This window comes from Galendromus occidentalis, unplaced genomic scaffold (genome assembly GCF_000255335.2).
Source record: "Galendromus occidentalis unplaced genomic scaffold, Mocc_1.1 scf7180000077464, whole genome shotgun sequence".
NCBI lineage: Eukaryota > Metazoa > Arthropoda > Arachnida > Mesostigmata > Phytoseiidae > Galendromus > Galendromus occidentalis.
In genome coordinates this window covers 597,413-617,024 of record NW_003805452.1, presented here as the reverse complement: position 1 = coordinate 617,024, position 19,612 = coordinate 597,413, and the positions used below count along the sequence as shown (strand labels likewise).

The window sequence follows — 19,612 nt, the reverse complement described above, 5'->3', positions numbered from 1 at the left end:
GGAAGTACAGGGGAGAAGATCTCGGTGTTCGATAGCCGCAGCTAACGTGGGAGGCGACATCGGATGCGGGCCGAAAGTCGACTGCCGAAGTATGTCGACGGAAAACCAGCTCGCGACTCGCTTGAGCATCGAATCAGTGAGAATTATGGCCGAGTCTATCGGGGTGACGGCCTTGTCGCAAGAGACTTACCAAGAAGTGTCGGAAGACGTAATATACCGATTAAGGGTAATTTTACAAGAGGTAGGGAGCAGATTTCCCTCTAGTTCTCTCCTCGATTCCCTCCCGCAGCCGGGCATCCACGAATTTCGAAGATATCTCAAGTATTGTCGGTCTGAATATTCCCAGTGGTTTCTTATAGGCTTCGAAATTCGTCTCTCACGGGAAACGCAGGAAGCTTCTGGCATCGGATTTGGACAGTGCCCTCAGAATGAAAAACGTCGAGCCTCTGTACGGATTCAGTGACCCGCACTTTATCCCGTTCCGTTTCGCGAGCGGTGGAGGTCGGGAAGTATATTTTCGAGAAGATAAAGAGATAGATCTGTGTCAATTGGTTCGTATCGCTCCTCGGAGTTTGTAGAACGAGGCATAGCAGAGGGTCCATGAGGATTGATGCGAGAGAGCTGACCGAGCTCCCTTTTGAAGATGTCAGCTCCCCTTCCGAAACTCCCCTTGGACATTTCGATAAAGGCGCATTGGCTGGCCATCGAAGGGATACAACCAACTGTTCCGGAGAACCCCCCGCTTGAACCCAGAAATCAGCAGAAACAGGGCAGTCTTGATCCTTTTTCGATAATGCAAGAGGCTAGACAGAGCGGCAAACCCCCCAGGCACTTCGAGACGGTCTGCGTCAAACAGCTTGCCACCCACGAGCTCTCCGTTGAGCAGCAGCTGTACTACAAGGAGATCTCAGAGGCGTGCGTTGGATCCGATGACTCGAGGCGCGCAGAAGCGCTGGTATCCCTGAGCTCAGATACGGGTCTGCATCAGATGCTCCCTCGTTTGTGCACATTCATTTCCGAGGGAGTCAAGCTCAATGTCGTTCAAAACAACCTCGCCTTCCTCATCTACCTCATACGTATGATCAAGGCTCTCCTCGACAACCAGAACCTCTACCTTGAAAAGTATCTCCATGAACTCATACCAGCGGTCGCGACGTGCATCGTGAGCAAGCAACTCTGCATGCGTCCAGAGGTGAGATCTTCGGGGTTTTCCGTTGGCGCGGCAGAGCTGATGGGCGGAACGGAGAGACGGTCGATGAAGTTGCGCATTCATTGCAGGTCGATAATCATTGGGCTCTCCGAGACTTCGCTTCGAGACTGATGTCTCAGATTTGCAGAAACTACAACACGTCTACGAATGGAATCCAGACTCGCATTACGCGAATTCTTAGCAAGGTGCTCTCCAACGACCACATGCCTTTGACGGCGATGTACGGAGCGGTGTCCGCGGTTGGAGAACTCGGCTCCGAAGTCGTCCGCAGTCTGCTCATACCTCGCGTCAAAGAAATCGGAGACAGACTACAACGGTGTCTGGAAGATCCAGGAGCACCACCGGAAGAGATGAAAGCCGCCGAGCATATGAAGCAGGTTCTCCAACGTGTTTTAAGTCCAGTGCTCAAATCAATCCGACGTCCGCCCGATGACCTCGATCAGTACAATGCCGAGTTTGGATACATCGGACAGTTTCTGCACGCCCAGGTAATCCCTGTCCTCCGTGAGGAAGATGCTCGCTCAGTCGATAATGATCATGGTTCTATCTGTCAGTCGAGCTCGTATCTCCCACCGAGTGGCGATCGGTCTTCGACAAGCCGGTCCCCACCTTCGTAATCAAGAGGATGGTTGAATGAATTAATTAATCACTGGCAGGTACAACGACTTCGGCAAACGCCGGTAGCTGCGAACGGAGTACAAAAGAAGATCGGCGGAGGAACGTCTCAGGGCTCCCCAAACCCTCAAGGCCCTGTCTTCACGCCCATATCGTATCGCGCTCCCCCGACAGAATGAAATCTAGAGCCACCGGCGCGCCCAAACGATGTCCTGGGGTCAGATCAGCAGATTTTGAAAAAACCGTACTGTTCTTCCGAGATTCCCTCAGCATGAGCAACTCCGGATGTTCTTGATCGGTGAGAAACATCAGCTAAAGGAGGAATTTGAATGACCCTTTCCCGAGTGAGGACGTTCTGAATGAATTCGGATCGAATGAGATCTGCGTATGACTTGAGGTTGAGGTCCACTGGATGGGGACAATGGGATCCGCTGAAGAGCAACATCGGCTGATCGGATCGTTTTTGTTTCCGGACCAAGATGCGAATCTACGGACTACATATGTCAGCCGGATTCAGTAGCGAATAAATTTTCAGTCCCGGGCACATGACCCGTCAACGGATCGTCCTCATTCGGATATATCCATGGAGTGGAAAGTCATGTTGGTGTCCAGGGAGCAATTTAACCTCATAGAACAATGAGCCGATGTGCCCGAAAATAACATTTGTGCCACACGGGCTTTTTCCGGAGATGCTGCTTGCCGACCCGAGGCAGCGACCATTCCATTCGAAGTCGAGGATTCGCCTTGAGTTCGATGTTCCCCCAAGCCGGAGTTCGACTTTTTTCAGTGATCGAAGCCCTGTATGGCGGGCAATCAAAGGAATTGCACCGGTACAAGTGTCTCGAGGATTCCCGGAGCCAAGGTTCCGAGATTCTGCGGAACGAAAGGAGTGTGCGGAACGCTAGATTGAAGAATCGGCTCACGACATCTCCCGAAGATCTTCGAAGACAAGAGCGCGACCACAGGCCTCGGCCGGGGAAAATTTCCGGGATCCTCGTATCCATATAGGATCGGGTATAGATCATTGTCATCATCAGAACCCCGATCCGGCTCCTCGATATTTCAAGAGCGATATTTTCCATCTCGCCTCCTGAGCTCTGAACTTGACTTCAAGATGGGCGTACTCGCTCCCCCATTAATTTCGAAGTCTAGCCACAACCGCTATGGAACGCGATTCAGAGGATGCGTTCATCCGTCAGGTGGGCACTCAGCGTCCGTCAGTCTCGATGAAGAAGAGGAGAGGGCGTCGCGGTGTTTACTAGCTGCTGTTGCTGTGTTGTGCTGCTGCTGGCGGTGTTCTGCGTTTTTGGTGTTAGTGTGTGTTGCTGCTTCTGTTGTTCGTGGTGCTGTTTCCTTCTTCTCCGGGCTCTCGTGGGGCTAAAATCAGATGAGCGATGAGACTCGACGAACGTAAGATGCTGGCGAAAGACCGCCAATCGAGTCAGTTGAGCATCGAATCTGTGAAGATGATGGCCGAGTCCATTGGGGTTACAGCCTTGCCGGAAGATACTTGTAGGGAAATTTCGGAAGACGTCACTTACCGACTTCGGGTCATTTTACAAGAGGTACGAAGCTTATACATGCATCTCATTTCCGGTCGTTTTCCCTGTTCTGCGACAGAATTCGAATATCGGAGAGACCTGCTCTCACTTTTCCCTGAGATTCGAAATTCGCTCGATTGTGCAATAGATTCTTTAGAGATAAATATTGGCTCCTTCGCACAACCCACGGTTCCGTGGAGCGGGCGATTTCGGCTCCGATCGCCCCTTCACCTTTCTGAATCGGTCTCTGAGTACAATGTATTCCAGGCGGTCAAGTTCACCCGTCACGGAAAGCGCAAGAAGCTCCTCACATCGGATCTAGACAGTGCGCTCAGAGTGAAGAACGTCGAGCCATTGTATGGATTCACGGACCCGCATTTCATTCCGTTCCGATTCGCAAGTGGTGGCGGCCGCGAACTATATTTCCATGAAGAGAAGGAAATTGATTTGAATGAATTGGTACGTATCGGTCGTTTCCAACATCACATTCATCTCTATGGCCCACGACGTGGAGAAATGGAATGCTCGAATAGATTCAATGATTTTGACCCAATTTCTCCCCGAAGGTGACCTTACCCCTGCCTAAACTTCCGTTGGACGTTTCGATAAAAGCGCATTGGCTCTCTATCGAGGGAACACAGCCCACGGTGCCGGAGAATCCTCCACCCGTTCCTAAGGATCAGCAGAAACAAGAGAGTCTCGACCCGCTCTCGAAAATGTGCAAGCCCCAACAGGCGGAGCGGACCGCGAAGCACGTCGAGACGGTCCGCGTCAAGCAACTCGCCACCCACGAACTCTCCGTGGAACAGCAACTGTACTACAAGGAGATCACAGAGGCATGCGTGGGCTCCGACGACTCGAGACGGGCAGAAGCTCTACAGTCCCTCAGCTCGGACCCGGGTCTCCATCAGATGCTCCCTCGTTTGTGTACATTTATTTCCGAGGGGGTCAAAGTCAATGTCGTCCAGAACAACCTCGCCTTCCTCATCTATCTCATACGTATGGTCAAGGCTCTCCTTGATAACCAGTCACTGTATTTAGAAAAATATCTCCATGAGCTCATACCTTCGGTTGCGACGTGCATCGTCAGCAGGCAACTCTGCACGCGTCCTGAGGTGAGTGAAAGACTTCACCCGGGAAGGCCTTCCACGACTCCTTCGCTTTCGGGCTTGATGCAGGTGGATCGCAGTGCTCAATCGAGTATTTTCTCTTTCCCAGGTCGATAATCATTGGGCTCTCAGAGACTTCGCCTCGAGATTGATGTCTCAGATTTGTAAAAACTTCAACACGTCGACCAACGGCATCCAGACTCGCGTCACGCGAATTTTCAGCAACACCCTGTCGAACGACCGCATGCCCTTGGCATCAACTTATGGCGCGGTTTCCGCGATCGGGGAGCTGGGCACCGAAGTCGTCCGTAGTCTACTCATACCTCGAATCAAGGAGATCGGAGATCGGCTCAAAAGGTGTTTGGAAGAGCCCGGAGTCGTATCGGGTGAAAAAAAGGCTGCCGAGCATACGAAACAAATTCTTCTGCGCGTTGTGACACCGGTATTGAAATCGGTCCGTCAACCGCCCGATGACCCGGATCAGTACAACGCTGAATTTGGATATCTCGGACAGTTTTTGCACCCTCAGGTAAGTACTAGTTTTCATGGAACGAAAATGAATCAATATCTTATCCGATCGGGAACCTTTTTGCGGAAGGCTCCATCCGCTTCTTCTTCGGAGGATTTCACTGAGCAGATTATGCTATTTTATGTTTAGGTACATCGACTCCGACAGACGGCCGCAGCCAGCTCTGCTGCGAGCGGAGTGCAGCGTTCGACCGTAGCCCTATCCCAAACGCCCCGAGCGGCTCCTCTCAGCGGGGTGACGCCCCGAACGACAACCCTACTCGCGAACACCGTGCAACCTGGAGCCCAGAAGTATGTCATCATGACGCAAGGCACAACCCAACGAACTACCTCACAGGGTCCTCGCCCCGGACAGCAGATTGTGCGAGTTGTACAAGGTAGGACCACGATAAGCCTCGAACATTGTTCTCGCATCTCTGGGGTCCTTCCGTCCCTTCCAAGCAGTCCCTTAGAGAAGCGTCAGCTTGCGACGTCGATCGATTTCTAGAGAACGTTGTCCATCTCCGCAGGTACGACGGGTACGCAGGTGAAAGCAGCGACCACACCAACGTTGGCGGGAGCTACGAAAGTTGTAGTCATGGGAGGTCAACAGAAGCAGGTCCAGTATGTGATGCAGAAGAGTTCTCCGGGTCCCCAAACTTCTACGGAAATTCACGAGATCAAGCACGAAATGCCGTAGACAACTCGGAGTGATTTAGTTAAAATAAGGTAATTGATTCACGGAAGGATGAGACATCGGAGATCCTCGGCCAGTGTCAGAGAGGATCGATCGCATCGCTCCTCGCGTTGAGAAAGTTTTCAGGACTGTCCAAATGTGACGGGAATTGAGAAAGCAAAGACAGCTCGTGTTCACTCTCGTAATTTGTGTGGCCTCCAAGGGAGGAATAAAAAGCTCTTTTTCGATGAGACATCCCGCATTTCTCTTGAAATATAGATAATATGGTTTATTCAATTTATCCAAATATATTCAACTGACTGAGACAGAACTTCTCTGGAGTCGAATCTAAAATGTTTGATCGCTCCGAGATACCCCAGTCATCCAATGGATTGCACAGATCGAGCAGCAGGCCCCCAGAAGAGAGCTTATCTAAGATTCCTTCTGAGGGTCGAGTGCCTGAAAACCCCGGATTCGTACAGCTCCATCGCGCCCGAATCGGAAGGTTGATGTGTACATGGATATCCTTAGATCCAACCGTACCATCGAACTACATTTCAGATGGAGGTAGGAAATTCGAAGGACAGATCCTGCCGCGTGTTCCATCGCGGAAACCGCTCCTCTCGGAGGTAGACTGGAGAAAAACTTTGTGGGACCAGTGATTCCCTCATTCCACGGAATGTTTACCTCCGCCAACATCGACGTCAGGCGAACCGGCTTGGTGCCCTGAGGTGGCAGGTCAGCCCCATCAGGGCTCGTCGGCTAATATCGACAACGGAATCCATCAGTCACAGATGCAGGACCAGAGTTGTTGGAGACAGCTCGACGTGTCCTAAACGGGGGAAAAGTTCTCACTCTTGCGCGGCCGAATTGGAGGTCGTGTCCCCGAATCTCCTAGGGGCACACTCGGAGGTCTATGATGTAGCCACGCCCGCGCCTCTCGAAACCCCCATTGGCGTCGTGTTGTCCGAGACTAATCGCACACTGCCGTCTTCCTTTTTCCTCGGGAATGCTCTGCTCGAGCGGCCTCACCTCGGCAACTCTGCAAGCCCGGTCCTTCGTTCTCTTGAAAGGACCGGATTCTCCGGAGTTGTCTCATAGACTTACTGCATCTCGAATCTCGACCGATATAGTCGCCCGCGGCTCGGGAGGGACGAAACAAGAAAACTCCGTCAGGTGGAGCCACCTATACCACTTTTCAAGACAGCCGTGTATTACCATGATATACTGCACTCTACACCATCGAGGAGCGAGGAGGATGAGAGGAACGACGAAGAAGAATCCAGACTTTCTCGGGGAAACGCGGGCGAGACTACACCACTCCTAGTATTCGACAGGCGGGGCTCAATACAATAAATGAGCAGGGAATCTGAGATGCTGCCGATCGACGGAACTTCGTGGTTGACTCTCTCCGTGCCATCAATGCCAGGAATTAATTACGAGTCAGCCACCGAGAGATTCTCTGCATTTCTCACTTCTCAACTTATGCAGGGTCTCTGTGGATTAATTGAAAAAATATCGACTGAGTCTCCACATTCATCCCGATCCCTCGCGGCTCTCAGGAATGTAGCTGTTCCCGCTATCTCCGACGCAGCGCATTCAAGCATTCTCTTCCCGCAATCGTACAGAGGGAGACTGAAATCACCATGCAGAGTCACCGGTGGAGGTCTCATGCTGACAGGAAGAGACTGTTCGCTCGAGGTCGTGGAAAAGTGTCTCTACGGTGACGGTAGGTAACTTCGATCACCCTGACGGAACCGTCACATCCGCGGCGAATATCGACCGAGTGTCGACTCGGTCACCGGCTGCTACGTCCCGCAGGGGCTTTACTTTTCCAGACTCGGTACAGTGGTCGGGAAGTCAGGCCAAGTTCCTGAGGGCAGCCTTGAAAATCATACGATTGCGAGGAAAACATCTTGTGACTCATGTTAATGTTAGACAGATAAAAGATAAAAAACATCCTAACGGAGAGGAACGTCACTGATCATGCGGCCGCTTACATCGGATAGATAACTGGATTTGGTTTTCGTTGACCGCTGACCGTGTTTCTATCGGGACCTGCTCGCATTTTTTTGTCGGGGACCTGGCGGTCAGATCCGGTGAAAACGGCCTGGTGTCGGGTAGGGTCGCACATCCGCGAGCGGGAAAACGATTGAGATATTCTGTTTGCCTGAGAGCCCTCGATCTCGGGCTCGTATTACGCAGATAAGAAGCAATCGATTGACAGCCGACTTCTGCTCCCGATCGCATGAAGATTCCCGAGTTGGAAGCGATGGAATCCCACTTGATTTGAGGTGACGAAACATGTCCCGAAAACGTCGTCGCCGAGGGGGGCGCCCACGGAATCGAGCGTCATGCAAAGGCTCGGGCAACGAAGATGAAAAGACAAAACTTATTCGTGATTAGGGTCATAATCACTGGAGACATCGAACATGATATGAATGAGGGATTATTATTGGTGGACAGGAGGCACACTTGTGCCCACGTTCGTTCTACAACCTCGCTCCTACTACCGAGAAGCCATGGGGAAGCCCCGGACGATTCTGTATCTAACGCAAGACCGTCGGCTTCACAATCATTTTTTTCAGACTTCACGGGGAAAAAAATCGATTTGGGTGGATTCACACTGATAAGCATATATAGCTCATCGGCCGACCCAGGACGGTGCGAAGTGGAAATAGTCATGAGTGAGAACAATGTGAACGATCGCCATGGAGCGGCGGCGGAGATGGTGGGGACGCTGGCGGCAGGGACGCTGGCGGCAGTGTCCTCTTATATTTTTTCCTTTTGTCGTTTTTTTCTTTCGTCGCTGTTTTGCACTCGTTCTCCCGCCTTTTTCTCCCTGGACTACAGCCGTCGCTGTTAGGCACTGCTGCGGTGACGGTGGTGGCTGCAGCGGCATCAGAAGCAACGACGAGAAAGGAAGAAGCGAGCGAGCGAGATAGAGGGAGCGAGAGAGGAAGAGGGAGGGAATTTTCTTTTTCTCTCAATGTCTCCGTAGTCCTCAGGGCAGTAGTGCAGGGGCGGGTTGTGTGCGAGCGTGCGGCTGTTTTTTCCACGACACTCCACCTATAAGGGCCGCCTCCTCTCGGTGGGCGGAGTTTCGCTCCCGATTCGGGCGGGGCTTCTAGTAGTCGAAGAGACAACATGGCGGCACTCCGCAGGACTAGCTTCGACAGTGATGGACAGGAAGCGCGCTGCTTCTCCCTCGCTGAAAAACAATAAGACGGTTCTTTAGATTCCGCAGTGCAAGTCGAACATCGGAACAGTGGAAGCGCAGGCGACGACGACAACTTTCGGAGGTTCGACCTACTGGCGAGAAGTCCTCCAGTCAACGCAGCGAGCTTTCACGCAACGTCAGTGACGGGATGGGCGATTAAACTCGTCAGCAACTCCCTCGTCCGTAAGAGCGCGTGATCTTTGATCCAGGGACTCTTCGAAGAGCCCCTCCGCCGATTGATCGCCCCACAGAATCCCCCGCCCCAGTATTCGATACTTTGGCGCGACTCCTTCCATTGATCAATCGTCACCCTGTTCTTCGGTGCTTCATCATCAAACGGTCGAGACCGACTAGTTCCGCGCGCCCATTCTCCTTCTGGGAAGCTCCGACTGGCGGTCAGGAGTCGTTAACAGGACAGTGCCCAGATCTCCCGTCTTCAGTCTCTATGGATTCTACAATTCTACCGTAGGTGAGCAAGAAGGTCGTGCGGGGAGACAGACTCCGATTCAAATGACTCTCCGCGCAGGCTTCCGAAGCAGCGAGCCCTCAACGAAGGAACTCAGCGAGGGAGAATCGTGACGTGGTAGTGATGGTGAATGTGTTCGTGTACAGCGTGGAAATCGAGTGAGATCAACATACGGTGGAAATAGGGAACGGAAGAGACGCCTAGCTGTGAGAACTCATCGACACTCAGTTCGCCCGATACGAACTCTCGGATGCAACTCAGAGGTGGTCGAATTCGAGACGTCGTTTAACGTCCCAAGAGCCCAGGCGTAGCGACCGAGATCAATCGAACAAACTGGACGACGGGACCGCATTCAGACGAGCCTTGTCCAAGTGAAGGTCTCGCCGAGCCCAGGAGGGAGACGGAACGCTCCCGGGACGCTTCAGTGTAAAATAGGAGACGAAGTTTCGTGACGGGCGGGCGCCTCGGGCCCCGCTAGAGTGGCGTACTGGCTTGCCTAGCACTGGGAACCCTGGGGAGTCTCGCCGATTGGGGAGGGGATCTGAGCCTCCCGCACAACAGAGACCCCAGGGAGCTCCCCAGACTGGACGGCCTGGACGCCCATCACGACCTGGACTCCCACAGTCCCCATAGAACGGGGGACAACGGCAGTGCCAGAGGACCGATAGGTGGAGGCAACGCTGCCAATATCGGCAACGGTAACGCCAACATCCTCCACGGGGAGGCCCGACAGCAACTCGGCAAACTTGAACTGCTCGTTGATCTCCATGGAATGAATGACAGGCAAACGCAAAGTAAGTTGAGCTCCGATGCTGACCCAAAACAGGTACTCATTCAGGTGTACATATTCACCAGTCTCCGAGTCCGAGTCTCTAAGGTGTCAAGCTCGGAAATCTGTATCCTCGAGTCGTTCCCGTTCAGCTGGAACTTCTAGAGACCGTGTCGAAGAGAAGGCATGAGGGTCTCTGTCTGTAACTTGATTATCGTTCGAAAACGCATTCGATCTCGCGAAGAACCTAGCTCTCTGTACATAGGGTGAACTGGCTCGCGAGCGCACGGTCTTAGTCAATGCGACGACGATCTTCCTCGATTTCGACGGGAAAGTGTGGCGCCTTCAGAGAAACCTCCGCTGCGCGTATGCTCGTCGAGATAAGGGCTTTGACTTTGTCACGCTACTCGTCACCACTCCAGACGTAATACAATTCATTTTCGATCTCGCTCGTGTCGTGTCGATCTCCGAGTGAATAAAATACATGCATATCACTTGCCAACCCGCTGACCTTGCCAATGGACTGGCCACGCACATCGGATCTTCCACGCAAGCGGTGACTGGGTGTTCGTGGGACCATCGGTGATTGGATCATCGAACTTCGACCTACAGTTCGGTCAATCTGGTCTCGCTCGAAAGTCCGAACGTCCTTGGGGACGTTTGGAAATAGCTACCTAGGTACCTAATGGTTAATATGAGTTGCGCAAAGCATCGATGTCTTCCGAGCTCCGAGCGCTCGTTGGATATCTGCGACGATTTCCACGACTTTACAATAGCCAGCTGCCACTTGTGTTCCCCGTAATGCATGAGTGCACTGGAGGATTAATGCATTGTCGGGCTGATTGTCACCGTCTTCATTGACCTAGCAGTCGTTCGAATCCTTCCCTGTCAGTTCTTATTGATTTATTGCTTAATAAGAGATTCAAGCGAGGCAGAAAGCGATCTCTTCTGCGTTCGTATCGTTGCATCCGAAAAAGACGCTCGTCCAGAGAGCCCATCGTGTGGGCCCGAGTCCACATCGATGATGAGCACACACGGAACTGTCTCAGGTTTTTCTTTTCCTGTCTCGCTCAGTTTCGCCTCGCAACACTCTCGGAGCTAATCCAGCTCTCGAGATAGAAGTGTTCGCAGCTTGTGATCGCTTTTCCCGCTGATCCACTGCCTGAGGCAGCAGCATAGCTCAGGGTGAAGCCTAGAAACTCTCGAGTGTAGCACGTGCGAACTCCCAGGTACTCGAAGCAAGCGTTCTCCATCTCGTGACAGCTCCTTGGTCAGATTTTTCGCAACGTTACTCTACTTGATGTGTGCCTCTCGATCCAGTTCCACAGTATGTGTTCCAAGAGGACGAGCCTGCCCCGAGGTTTCGAATCCTCCGCCAGAATCCGAGTATCTCTTTCGAAAGGGAAGGAAGTAGATTTCACACCACTCGCCAATGAGTAAGAGCCCGAGTCGCCCGCAGTCTGCTCTCGCAGGGAAAGTGAAAATCTCTGCTGGGAACCAGTCGTCGCCGGTTCCTCACGGATTCGATTCGTGTGGCTCTGATTATGAGACAGCATAGCAGACGAGCCAGGTCGGATGAGATTGGAAAAGATCGAAGTCAAATCGAAATGGCCTGAGGGCCCTCGGCATCAGACGTCTTCATCGTCCGAGGGATGCTCTGTGAGATATTCAGGAGCATATCGGATCACCCAAGGCCGGGGATCCAGAGAATGCCGAAAGATGCCGAACACGAAATTCATTGTTGATCTCGTGTTTTGTTAGTGCTGTACTGTCTATCGAACAGTCGCCCTCAGAATCTCGTTGATCCATCCGTACAGACATATCTATCCGAGCATTGGTTTGTCGAAATGTATTTTGTCTCGGACTCGCGTCTTGTCTAGGAAGTCCGTTTCGAAGTGGAATCCACTTGTATGAATATTCAGCAGCTCTCACACTCACATCTGTCTGCGCCATTGTTGAGATACGTTGGATACCTTAACGGAGCATGGTTGTACTCACATCATGCCGCTGTGGTCACGGATAATGCCTAAATACACTACTTAGCCGCTACAGTGGAGAGACTGTCGCCCGGCCGTCCGACCGACCGACCGACGGAGCGGAGAATGGCCGACGAGAGGAGTTAGCGAAGAGACTTAGTCAGGCGAAAGATCAACCTACCAGCCAACCAGCGTTTGATAGTTTCTGCGCCCAGGAAGGATTTAACGCTGCGGTGCCTCCGCAGAGGATCCGCGAGAGCCCATGTGTTCGGTTTAGACCAGCCAGACTTCGTAACGTTCGAGCTCCGTTCAGTCGGCCGGATAGTCTCACGACCGACTGGCTTGACGCGGGATTTCACATCAGCATCGCGCTTCACGTTTGGAGTCGAACACTCGACTCGAAATGCTCGAAACCAGTCGAGCATCTCCTCGAAACATATCAACACGAAAAGCGAGACGGGGTGCATTTACTCAGGAGGTGCTAGCAATCGGACGATTATTCCCGTCGTCGCAAAGAAGCATTTTTAATAGAACACGCTCGTCATCGGCCCATTCAGAGCCTGGGTCTCGCTTTCCTGTGCGCCGCCTCCGGAGTCTCATCAGCTGCCGGCTTCGTCCCGATCATTCATCATGAAGACGTCGGCTGGAGAATTCTTCCGAGAAGCACGAATATCAGGCACACATCAGACGTACGAACACCGGTGCCTGATTTTATTTCCGTGGGTCTAGAGAATTGGCTCTTTCGTCAAATGAGTCTTGCACACACGAAACGCTATACGATTCTGAGCTTCCCATTGTGTCGCACACGGGACGTCTCCACGAAAATCAGAGGAGATGCGAAGACCACCAGGATCTCCTCTATCTTATCTGCGCACAAGGATAACACGAGAACGCTCCTTAATCGACATCCTGAATTTGGTGCGAGGAGGCATAGTGTCGGTACGGTCTCCCGTTCTCGTCCCTGTCTCCTTGTCGTCCCGTCCGTCGTCCTTTCGAACTTCCGAACTCTCTGAGTCTCTGAGCGATTCCTACTTTCGAGAGCCTCTCTGCGGTCAAGGCAGGCACATGTCAACCATAATTAGAAAGGTCATTGAAATTGCGAGCAGTGTGGGAAACTACATCAGTCTGAGCAGCTGACGGCGCGATGTCACGCTCTGACGCCGAGACAACGCGCTACGACAGCCTTTTTGTCCAGGCACGACAAGGCTGCATTCAATCGCTCGACACTTTCGCATGAATGTGATGACTGTCAGCCTGTAGATTACTATCAAGAGCTCGGTCTTTTGTGAGTGTTATTCAAATGACTACAATTATTACACAGGATAAAACCTTATTCCGGATCCCTCTGAATGAGGATTTCGGTGATGATTTTCGGTGAGAGCTCGTGATTCCGGGCTCCTCTCCGCGTAGGTCGGGAACCAAGAGCGCCGCAGAGCCACGGTCTGCCCCTGACGCGCCCACAGATCGGAGCCGAGAGGAAAAGATGCGATGCATAAGCTTCTCAACCTCCGTGAGATACATCTTGTTCACCCCCACGATTCTTTGTGGGGACTGCTCTGGCCTTCAGAGTAGTCTCCGAGATCTCCGAGATACCTGCCCCTGATTCCGAGCTCATCATTGTTGGCGGAGCTTTTGTGACCTCTGGCCCGAGATGTCCGAAAGTAGGAATCCAATACTAAACGTGCTCCGGAATCTGGCTCCGCTTTAACCTGTTTGACTTCGGAAATACATATATCCATATATATGGGGTGATTCTCACGTATGAAGACATTTCCCGAGCTCCTGCCTGCGACTGCCCATTTTCGCCGATGCGATGCCGATTTTCGGGGAGGAAGCTATCCCATTACCCATTAAGAGCTGTCTTTCTTCGAATGTCCGTGATTCGGAATCAGATATCTTTTGATTCTATTTGGACATTGATCCTGACAGCTCACGGAACCCAGCCTCAGAGCTCGTGCGATCTTGAAAAGAGATAAATATGGCAGAACACGGTCTATTAGGCTACTCTCCGATGGAGGAGAGCAACGAGGGGAGGACGACAATGACGAGTCCCTATGTTACTTCAGATTCGTCGATGCCTCTCTGGGACTCGCGGTGCGGCTTGTGCCTCTTCGGTTCTCGTTATGACGGGGCCATTTTTCGAGAGAGTGGTCTCTCAATCTTCTCCTTCAGATAAAAAAAAGTTGCAAATAGATGCGCTCGTCCGGGATGAGGGCCATAAAAGCTTCAAGGCTCCTCTCAGTGAGTGAGAGCTTTGCTCTCTCTGATGCTGGAGCCGGTCTTCTTTCCCGCCGAATAATATTTCACTTCATCATCATCAGCATCATAATCCAGCGCCCTTGTTGGCCGACGCAGGCCATTCTACGTGGGCCATTCATGAGATCCCGAGTTTGAACAGGAGCGCGAGCATCCAAATCAACCAACAAGGGTTCGACTGGACGATAAAAAGAGCCTTCTGAAGAGTCTTGTTCTGATCGAATGAATCGATATCCTCTGCACATCGGAGTCCTTCCCGGCGAGAATTCGCTGACCCCGAAACATTCGGTTTTGGATCCGCTCGCAGAATATCCTTGTTCTGCAGAAAGCCGAGAAAGGCTTCACAATGTGGCCCTCTCCGCTGGCCTACGTGATCTCTGGAATGTGTCGGAATCATGCGGTGTGTGAAACACGACTAGAGAATCCGCGCACTCGGAAAGAAAAACCTAGGCGATGGAGTCAGCAGTTTCAAGCCGAGGAAAAATACCGCTCCCAGTGTGATATGTAGATGTCACCTGAGAAAAAGCCTCGCGATGAAGAGGGAACTTCAACAGAGCCCAGCAAGATAAACAATGATTAGCATGTAGCCGGATGAGCCTCAAGTAAATATAGAGGAGCCGTTCTCCGGGGCACGAACTCTAATGCGAAGCATTGGGATGAAGTCGCTTTCGAAAATCGACCCCGAGCCCGCATCCCGGCTCTGCACGTCGTGGACTCCGTTCCTTTCGTCGACTATCACCCATAGAACGATAATAATCGAAATTGGACCGAAACTTAATGTTCTCTTCGACTAGATCGTCCGACTACAAAACTAAGCTCTTCCTTTCCTTCCAGTCTGTATGCAGGAGCGACGGTGTGGAAACGGAATATCGCTATGCGTCGGATGCGGGTCACAAATTCAGGATCAGTATATATTGCGAGTCAGCCCTGATCTGGAGTGGCATGCAAGCTGTCTTAAGTGTGTTGAGTGTCTACAGTTCCTCGACGAGAGCTGTACCTGCTTTGTGAGAGAAGGCAAAACCTACTGCAAGAGTGACTATCACAGGTGAGTTCTCCAACATGATTAGCTCTGTCGCTCGCGAATTACTGCTCGAGAGGAGAGGAAAGCCTTCCTCGTTCTACGATTCGCTCTCTCGTGTAGGTAGGCGAATCCATTGGGTTCGGATTGGAGCTCTGCGTATAACCTCAAAGTTCGTAGAACCTCGTACAGTGTCGGATATCTTTGAGTTCTGAAATGTGACACCGGCCATTTGATACTGGTTTTTGCTCTGATTGAACTTAACCCGCGGAAGCTTCCCCGGTGATTGTTTTGAGACTTCCTCGAGAACACCGGAAACGTCTTCTCTTGGTCCCGAGAGACGATGCGACTACCGCGCGATTGAATTAATTTCCGGAAAATTCACGCGATTGCTTCATTCCTATCAGCGACTCGCTCAACCGAGCACGCGACGTCATCCTCATCTGCGAACTGCTTCGTAGCAGTTCCCAATCTATAAGTGCGTCTCCTCACGAGAGAAACACGCGGGCGGGTGGCGTTTCACCACGCCAAAAAATCCGAGGTCGACCCTTTGCGGAATTTGACCTGTCATGACAGATATTGGCCGTCAAAGGCCTCAGGATCGCTACGTAATTCTTGGAGGACCAGAGTGGCTGCAACGGATCCTGTGTTTGACGTAGACGATGACGTGGACGGACTCGCGCTCAACGTTCTGGCGTTTCCCAGTCGCTTTGTTTGCGTGTCGCTGTTTTTCGATGCTTCTGAGACCGCCTTGCCGGCCGGCCGGGCCTACCCCTCTCTCTCTCGTGAATGATGAGCTCTTCACCTGAAATTTTCAACATCGGCGTCGAATGAGTGACGAACGTGGTCGCGTCGGGGTCAATATCAAACGTCGCCTGTGACGACGACCTTCGGCGAGATTTGCGGCTATTCTGCACAGAAGCCACGAGTGCTCAGAGCATGTATGTTTCGCTACTTCCGAGATGTCTAACGAAGATAAGAGAGCGCCAAAGCAGACTGTGCGTAGAATGGGGAGGGTGGAACATACACGCAGACACACACGGGCGTATAATCTAATAAGGAGCCGCCGTTTTGGGGGAGTCACACTTTTTAGCACAGCCAAGACTCGCCAGTGGAGGAGCGTAATTGAATAAAAACCCTGCGATGCTCGGTCATGACTGCACCTGACTTCCATTGTAACAACACATTTCGAGCAGTCGAGCCCCATCCTTAAAGGGGTTGTGAGCTCAGAGCCAAAATGTTTTTTGATGCTAGGACTCTACCCTTGGAATTCCGTAGAGCTCTCCGCCAACAGCCACCGCTCGACCTCGACTCGATAGCCGGGAATCAAGCGCCCGCTAAGGCGATCTCAGCGAGCCGAGACAAGCATCGAGAGCTAGAGGGGCTAAGCGCGTTTTCCCACCGAATCTCCTAAAGCCAATTGATCCACGTATTGAGTGAGACGGAACGGGACGTCTTTATCCGTCGACCTCGAAAATTAGATTGAGAACTCGCGACGAGAGATCCACCATGAGGCTTCTGATCATCTGTTAGCCGGTCGAGAGACATAAGGCAGTCGTCCGACTTGTGGATTGGCATACGGTCTGCGAGATAAATTAGCTCCAAACTCCTTAATATGGTGTGCACGCGACTTCGACGCGTGACACAGACCTCAGCTAATGACGCTGCGCGAGAGCTGACAGTTAATGCAAAACTCGAATTCCCGTAGAGAAGCCTCGGGCGACATATCCTCAATTCGAGCTCTTAGCTGCGGGTATCCATATTTTTTTCCGTTGGGGGAAGCGTTGTTGGCGCCACTTTTTGCCCGTGAGTAGCTTTGATTGGTGCGGTTCAGATCGTGATGAAATTCTACACGTCGACGGCGGCTGCAATTAAGAGGCGTGACAACGCGACAATGGAGCGTTTAGCGGGTTTTTGTAATTGGACTTTCCGAGGCTGTTCCCGACCTAGGAGAGAGGTCCCTCGATGAACGAGGGGAACGGCTAGACGAATCGTCCCGATGCGTCGACGGTTCTCCAAGTCCACTTGACCTGTCTCATGGGATGTACGTTGAAGGATTTTCTGGCTGTGGCTATGCTCGCCGAATTTCCTTATCAGATCCTCCGCGACCGCACCTATTTTGAACTCTGATCCGTGCACCTCTTGATCAATCTCCTGGCGCCGCTTCGTCCGTGTGACTTCTGTTCAAGCTCCTTCCGCTCCGGAGTGAATTATTTATTGAGCAGAGGAAAACTGACCGACTCCGGAACGAGCATCTCTCGCTGGTGGGCAGCCTAGCAGGCGGCGGCGGTGGCCGTCGACGACGACGCGGGGGATTCAATGTAGCCATGAAGTCACAGAGGACTTCACCGGAAGTGGTTTTGGCCTGGGCGGAGCTGGTCGAGTCCTGGTCTGCCTGCGGTATATCTGCCTGTCTGCCTGCCTGCCTCACTGCCCGGTTGGATAGCTGCTGTTTCCGGCTCGACGCTATTGTGATCTCTAGCTGTCGTCAGAAGCTCTCACGACGACGACGACGACACCATAGCATGCGAGAGCAGCAGCCGACAGACCTGGAACAAGCTCCACGTGTCTTGCAGAGCTATTGGGTGACCCGAAGGTTATTTCTCATGGAGTACAGGACAACAGCAACTCCACAACTCAGGCAGCCGGGGGGAAGGAAGCTCACGTGAGAGGGCGGACATCGGCAGGAAGTATTAGTAGGGAGACGGCTCCGATGGAAGTTTTTGTGAGCTCCTATGGAAAAACCACAGGAGCCATGATGACTGCCCGAGTGACTGAATAACCGACGGCCCGCCCGCTAGCCTGGCGATCGTCTCTCTCGACCACAAGCGAAAGCAGCGCTGACTCTCGCTAGAGCACGAGTATGATTCCTACCCAGCCCGTATAATTTCTATTAAGAATATGTAAGAAAAACTTCTGAACTCTGTCGTACATCTCTTCAGGAGAGCGTGTTTTATTCTTTCTCCCCTTCGGATAGAAAGCGTTTCTATATTCCCCGGCGCCAGCTGCAACTCTCACTCGAAGCAGTCGCACTTGAGACGAATTCGGTGAAGCGAGACGTGGTCCTCGAGCTAACGGACGGAAACAACCAAATCGTGCCCAGAAAAGGTCCGTCGTTCTGCTTGTGGTGGATTGCTTGTTGACGCTTCCGCGTCAAGAAGCAAGCGTCGTGTCACACAATCGATGGCACCGCCTGCCAAAAAGCCCGTCTGCTCGCCTGGCCGCACGCTCAGCGGCGCACTCAAGCCTCTGCGGCAGCAGATGCAGGGTGCAGGTTGTGGCAAAGGTGATGTCGACGGTGGCAAGACATCAGAAAAAGGCCTTTGTCTGTTTCTTCGGCTCGGAACGTTCGGCCGGAGAGTCAGCAGCAGCAGCGACGACAACAACGACGGCGCCGTGAAGAAAGGGGACGACGACAGACAGCAGGTGGATAATGTTATACAAAGAAGCCCCTCCTCAACGAAGGCGGTGTCCCCCGTCCCCAAGTGTGCGCTCGCTCCCCGTATTGGAGAGCGAGGGCAGACGGCGCCATCCGGCTGACCGACCAAGCGACCAACCACCCTGCTAGCAATGCTGCTGCTGCTACTGCCTCTGCTGTGGTGGCGGCAGTGGCGGTGGTGATGGAAGAGGAGACGACGACGACGACGACGACGACGACGACAATGACGGTGGTAGCAGCGGTGGCGGAGGCTGTAACGACAATGCCCCGAGCCGGCGCTAGCTTGGGAGCCAACTGGTTCCCGCCTGCCCACCTGAATGCCGTCCCGCCCGCTCGCTCGCTTTCACTCTATCACCTTCGTGTGGAGAATGTATTCACTGCAGCCATCCATCCAGTCGCGGAGAACATTCTACAGGAGAGCGACGATGATCTCCCGCAGGCGGAAGATTAAGTCGATGAATCTTAGTTAGTGCTCGGCCGGCGAGAACGGAGCTACGCATCGGGATTCAGAGGAGAGAGGCGGGTAGTCGCGCTCGAAGCGGACAAAACGTCGGATTGAACCGAGAAGGAGCCGAATTCATCGAAAGAATCCCTCGAAGCCCTTCCCCTGCTCCAGGAGCTGGTCAGCTGATTTTCTTCCCTGGTTTTTCGAAATTTCATCAACATTTAGCAAAAAAACGAAACACCAACCGAAAGCGAAGACGGTGCGTGCAAAGCTCCAACGGGAAGATCGGCGTACGACGAATCAATGAACGTTCACAAACGGTGGCTTTTAGCAGGGTGGATGCGAACGGTAGACACAATCCTATG

General features: G+C 52.6%; 2 protein-coding genes across 2 annotated transcripts in view; both read left to right on the top strand.

The window, feature by feature from the left end:
- Positions 1-91: 91 nt before the first annotated feature.
- On the top strand, positions 92-5,887 carry LOC100906652 (transcription initiation factor TFIID subunit 6). The gene is made up of 11 exons (XM_029111730.1): positions 92-241; positions 360-541; positions 631-1,192; positions 1,279-1,698; positions 1,867-1,957; positions 3,218-3,390; positions 3,634-3,825; positions 3,933-4,481; positions 4,585-5,004; positions 5,134-5,380; positions 5,513-5,887. The coding sequence occupies exons 1-11, from the start codon at positions 92-94 to the stop codon at positions 5,680-5,682; spliced, it is 3,156 nt and encodes a 1,051-aa protein (XP_028967563.1). The 3' UTR covers positions 5,683-5,887.
- Positions 5,888-15,184: 9,297 nt separating this feature from the next.
- tup (LIM1_Isl and LIM2_Isl domain-containing protein tup) overlaps positions 15,185-19,612 on the top strand; it is a 32,912-nt gene continuing 28,484 nt past the window's right edge. Inside the window, exon 1 of the mRNA XM_018639912.1 lies at positions 15,185-15,390. Coding sequence (XP_018495428.1) covers positions 15,185-15,390 — 206 coding nt within the window. The remainder of the gene's footprint in view (positions 15,391-19,612) is intronic.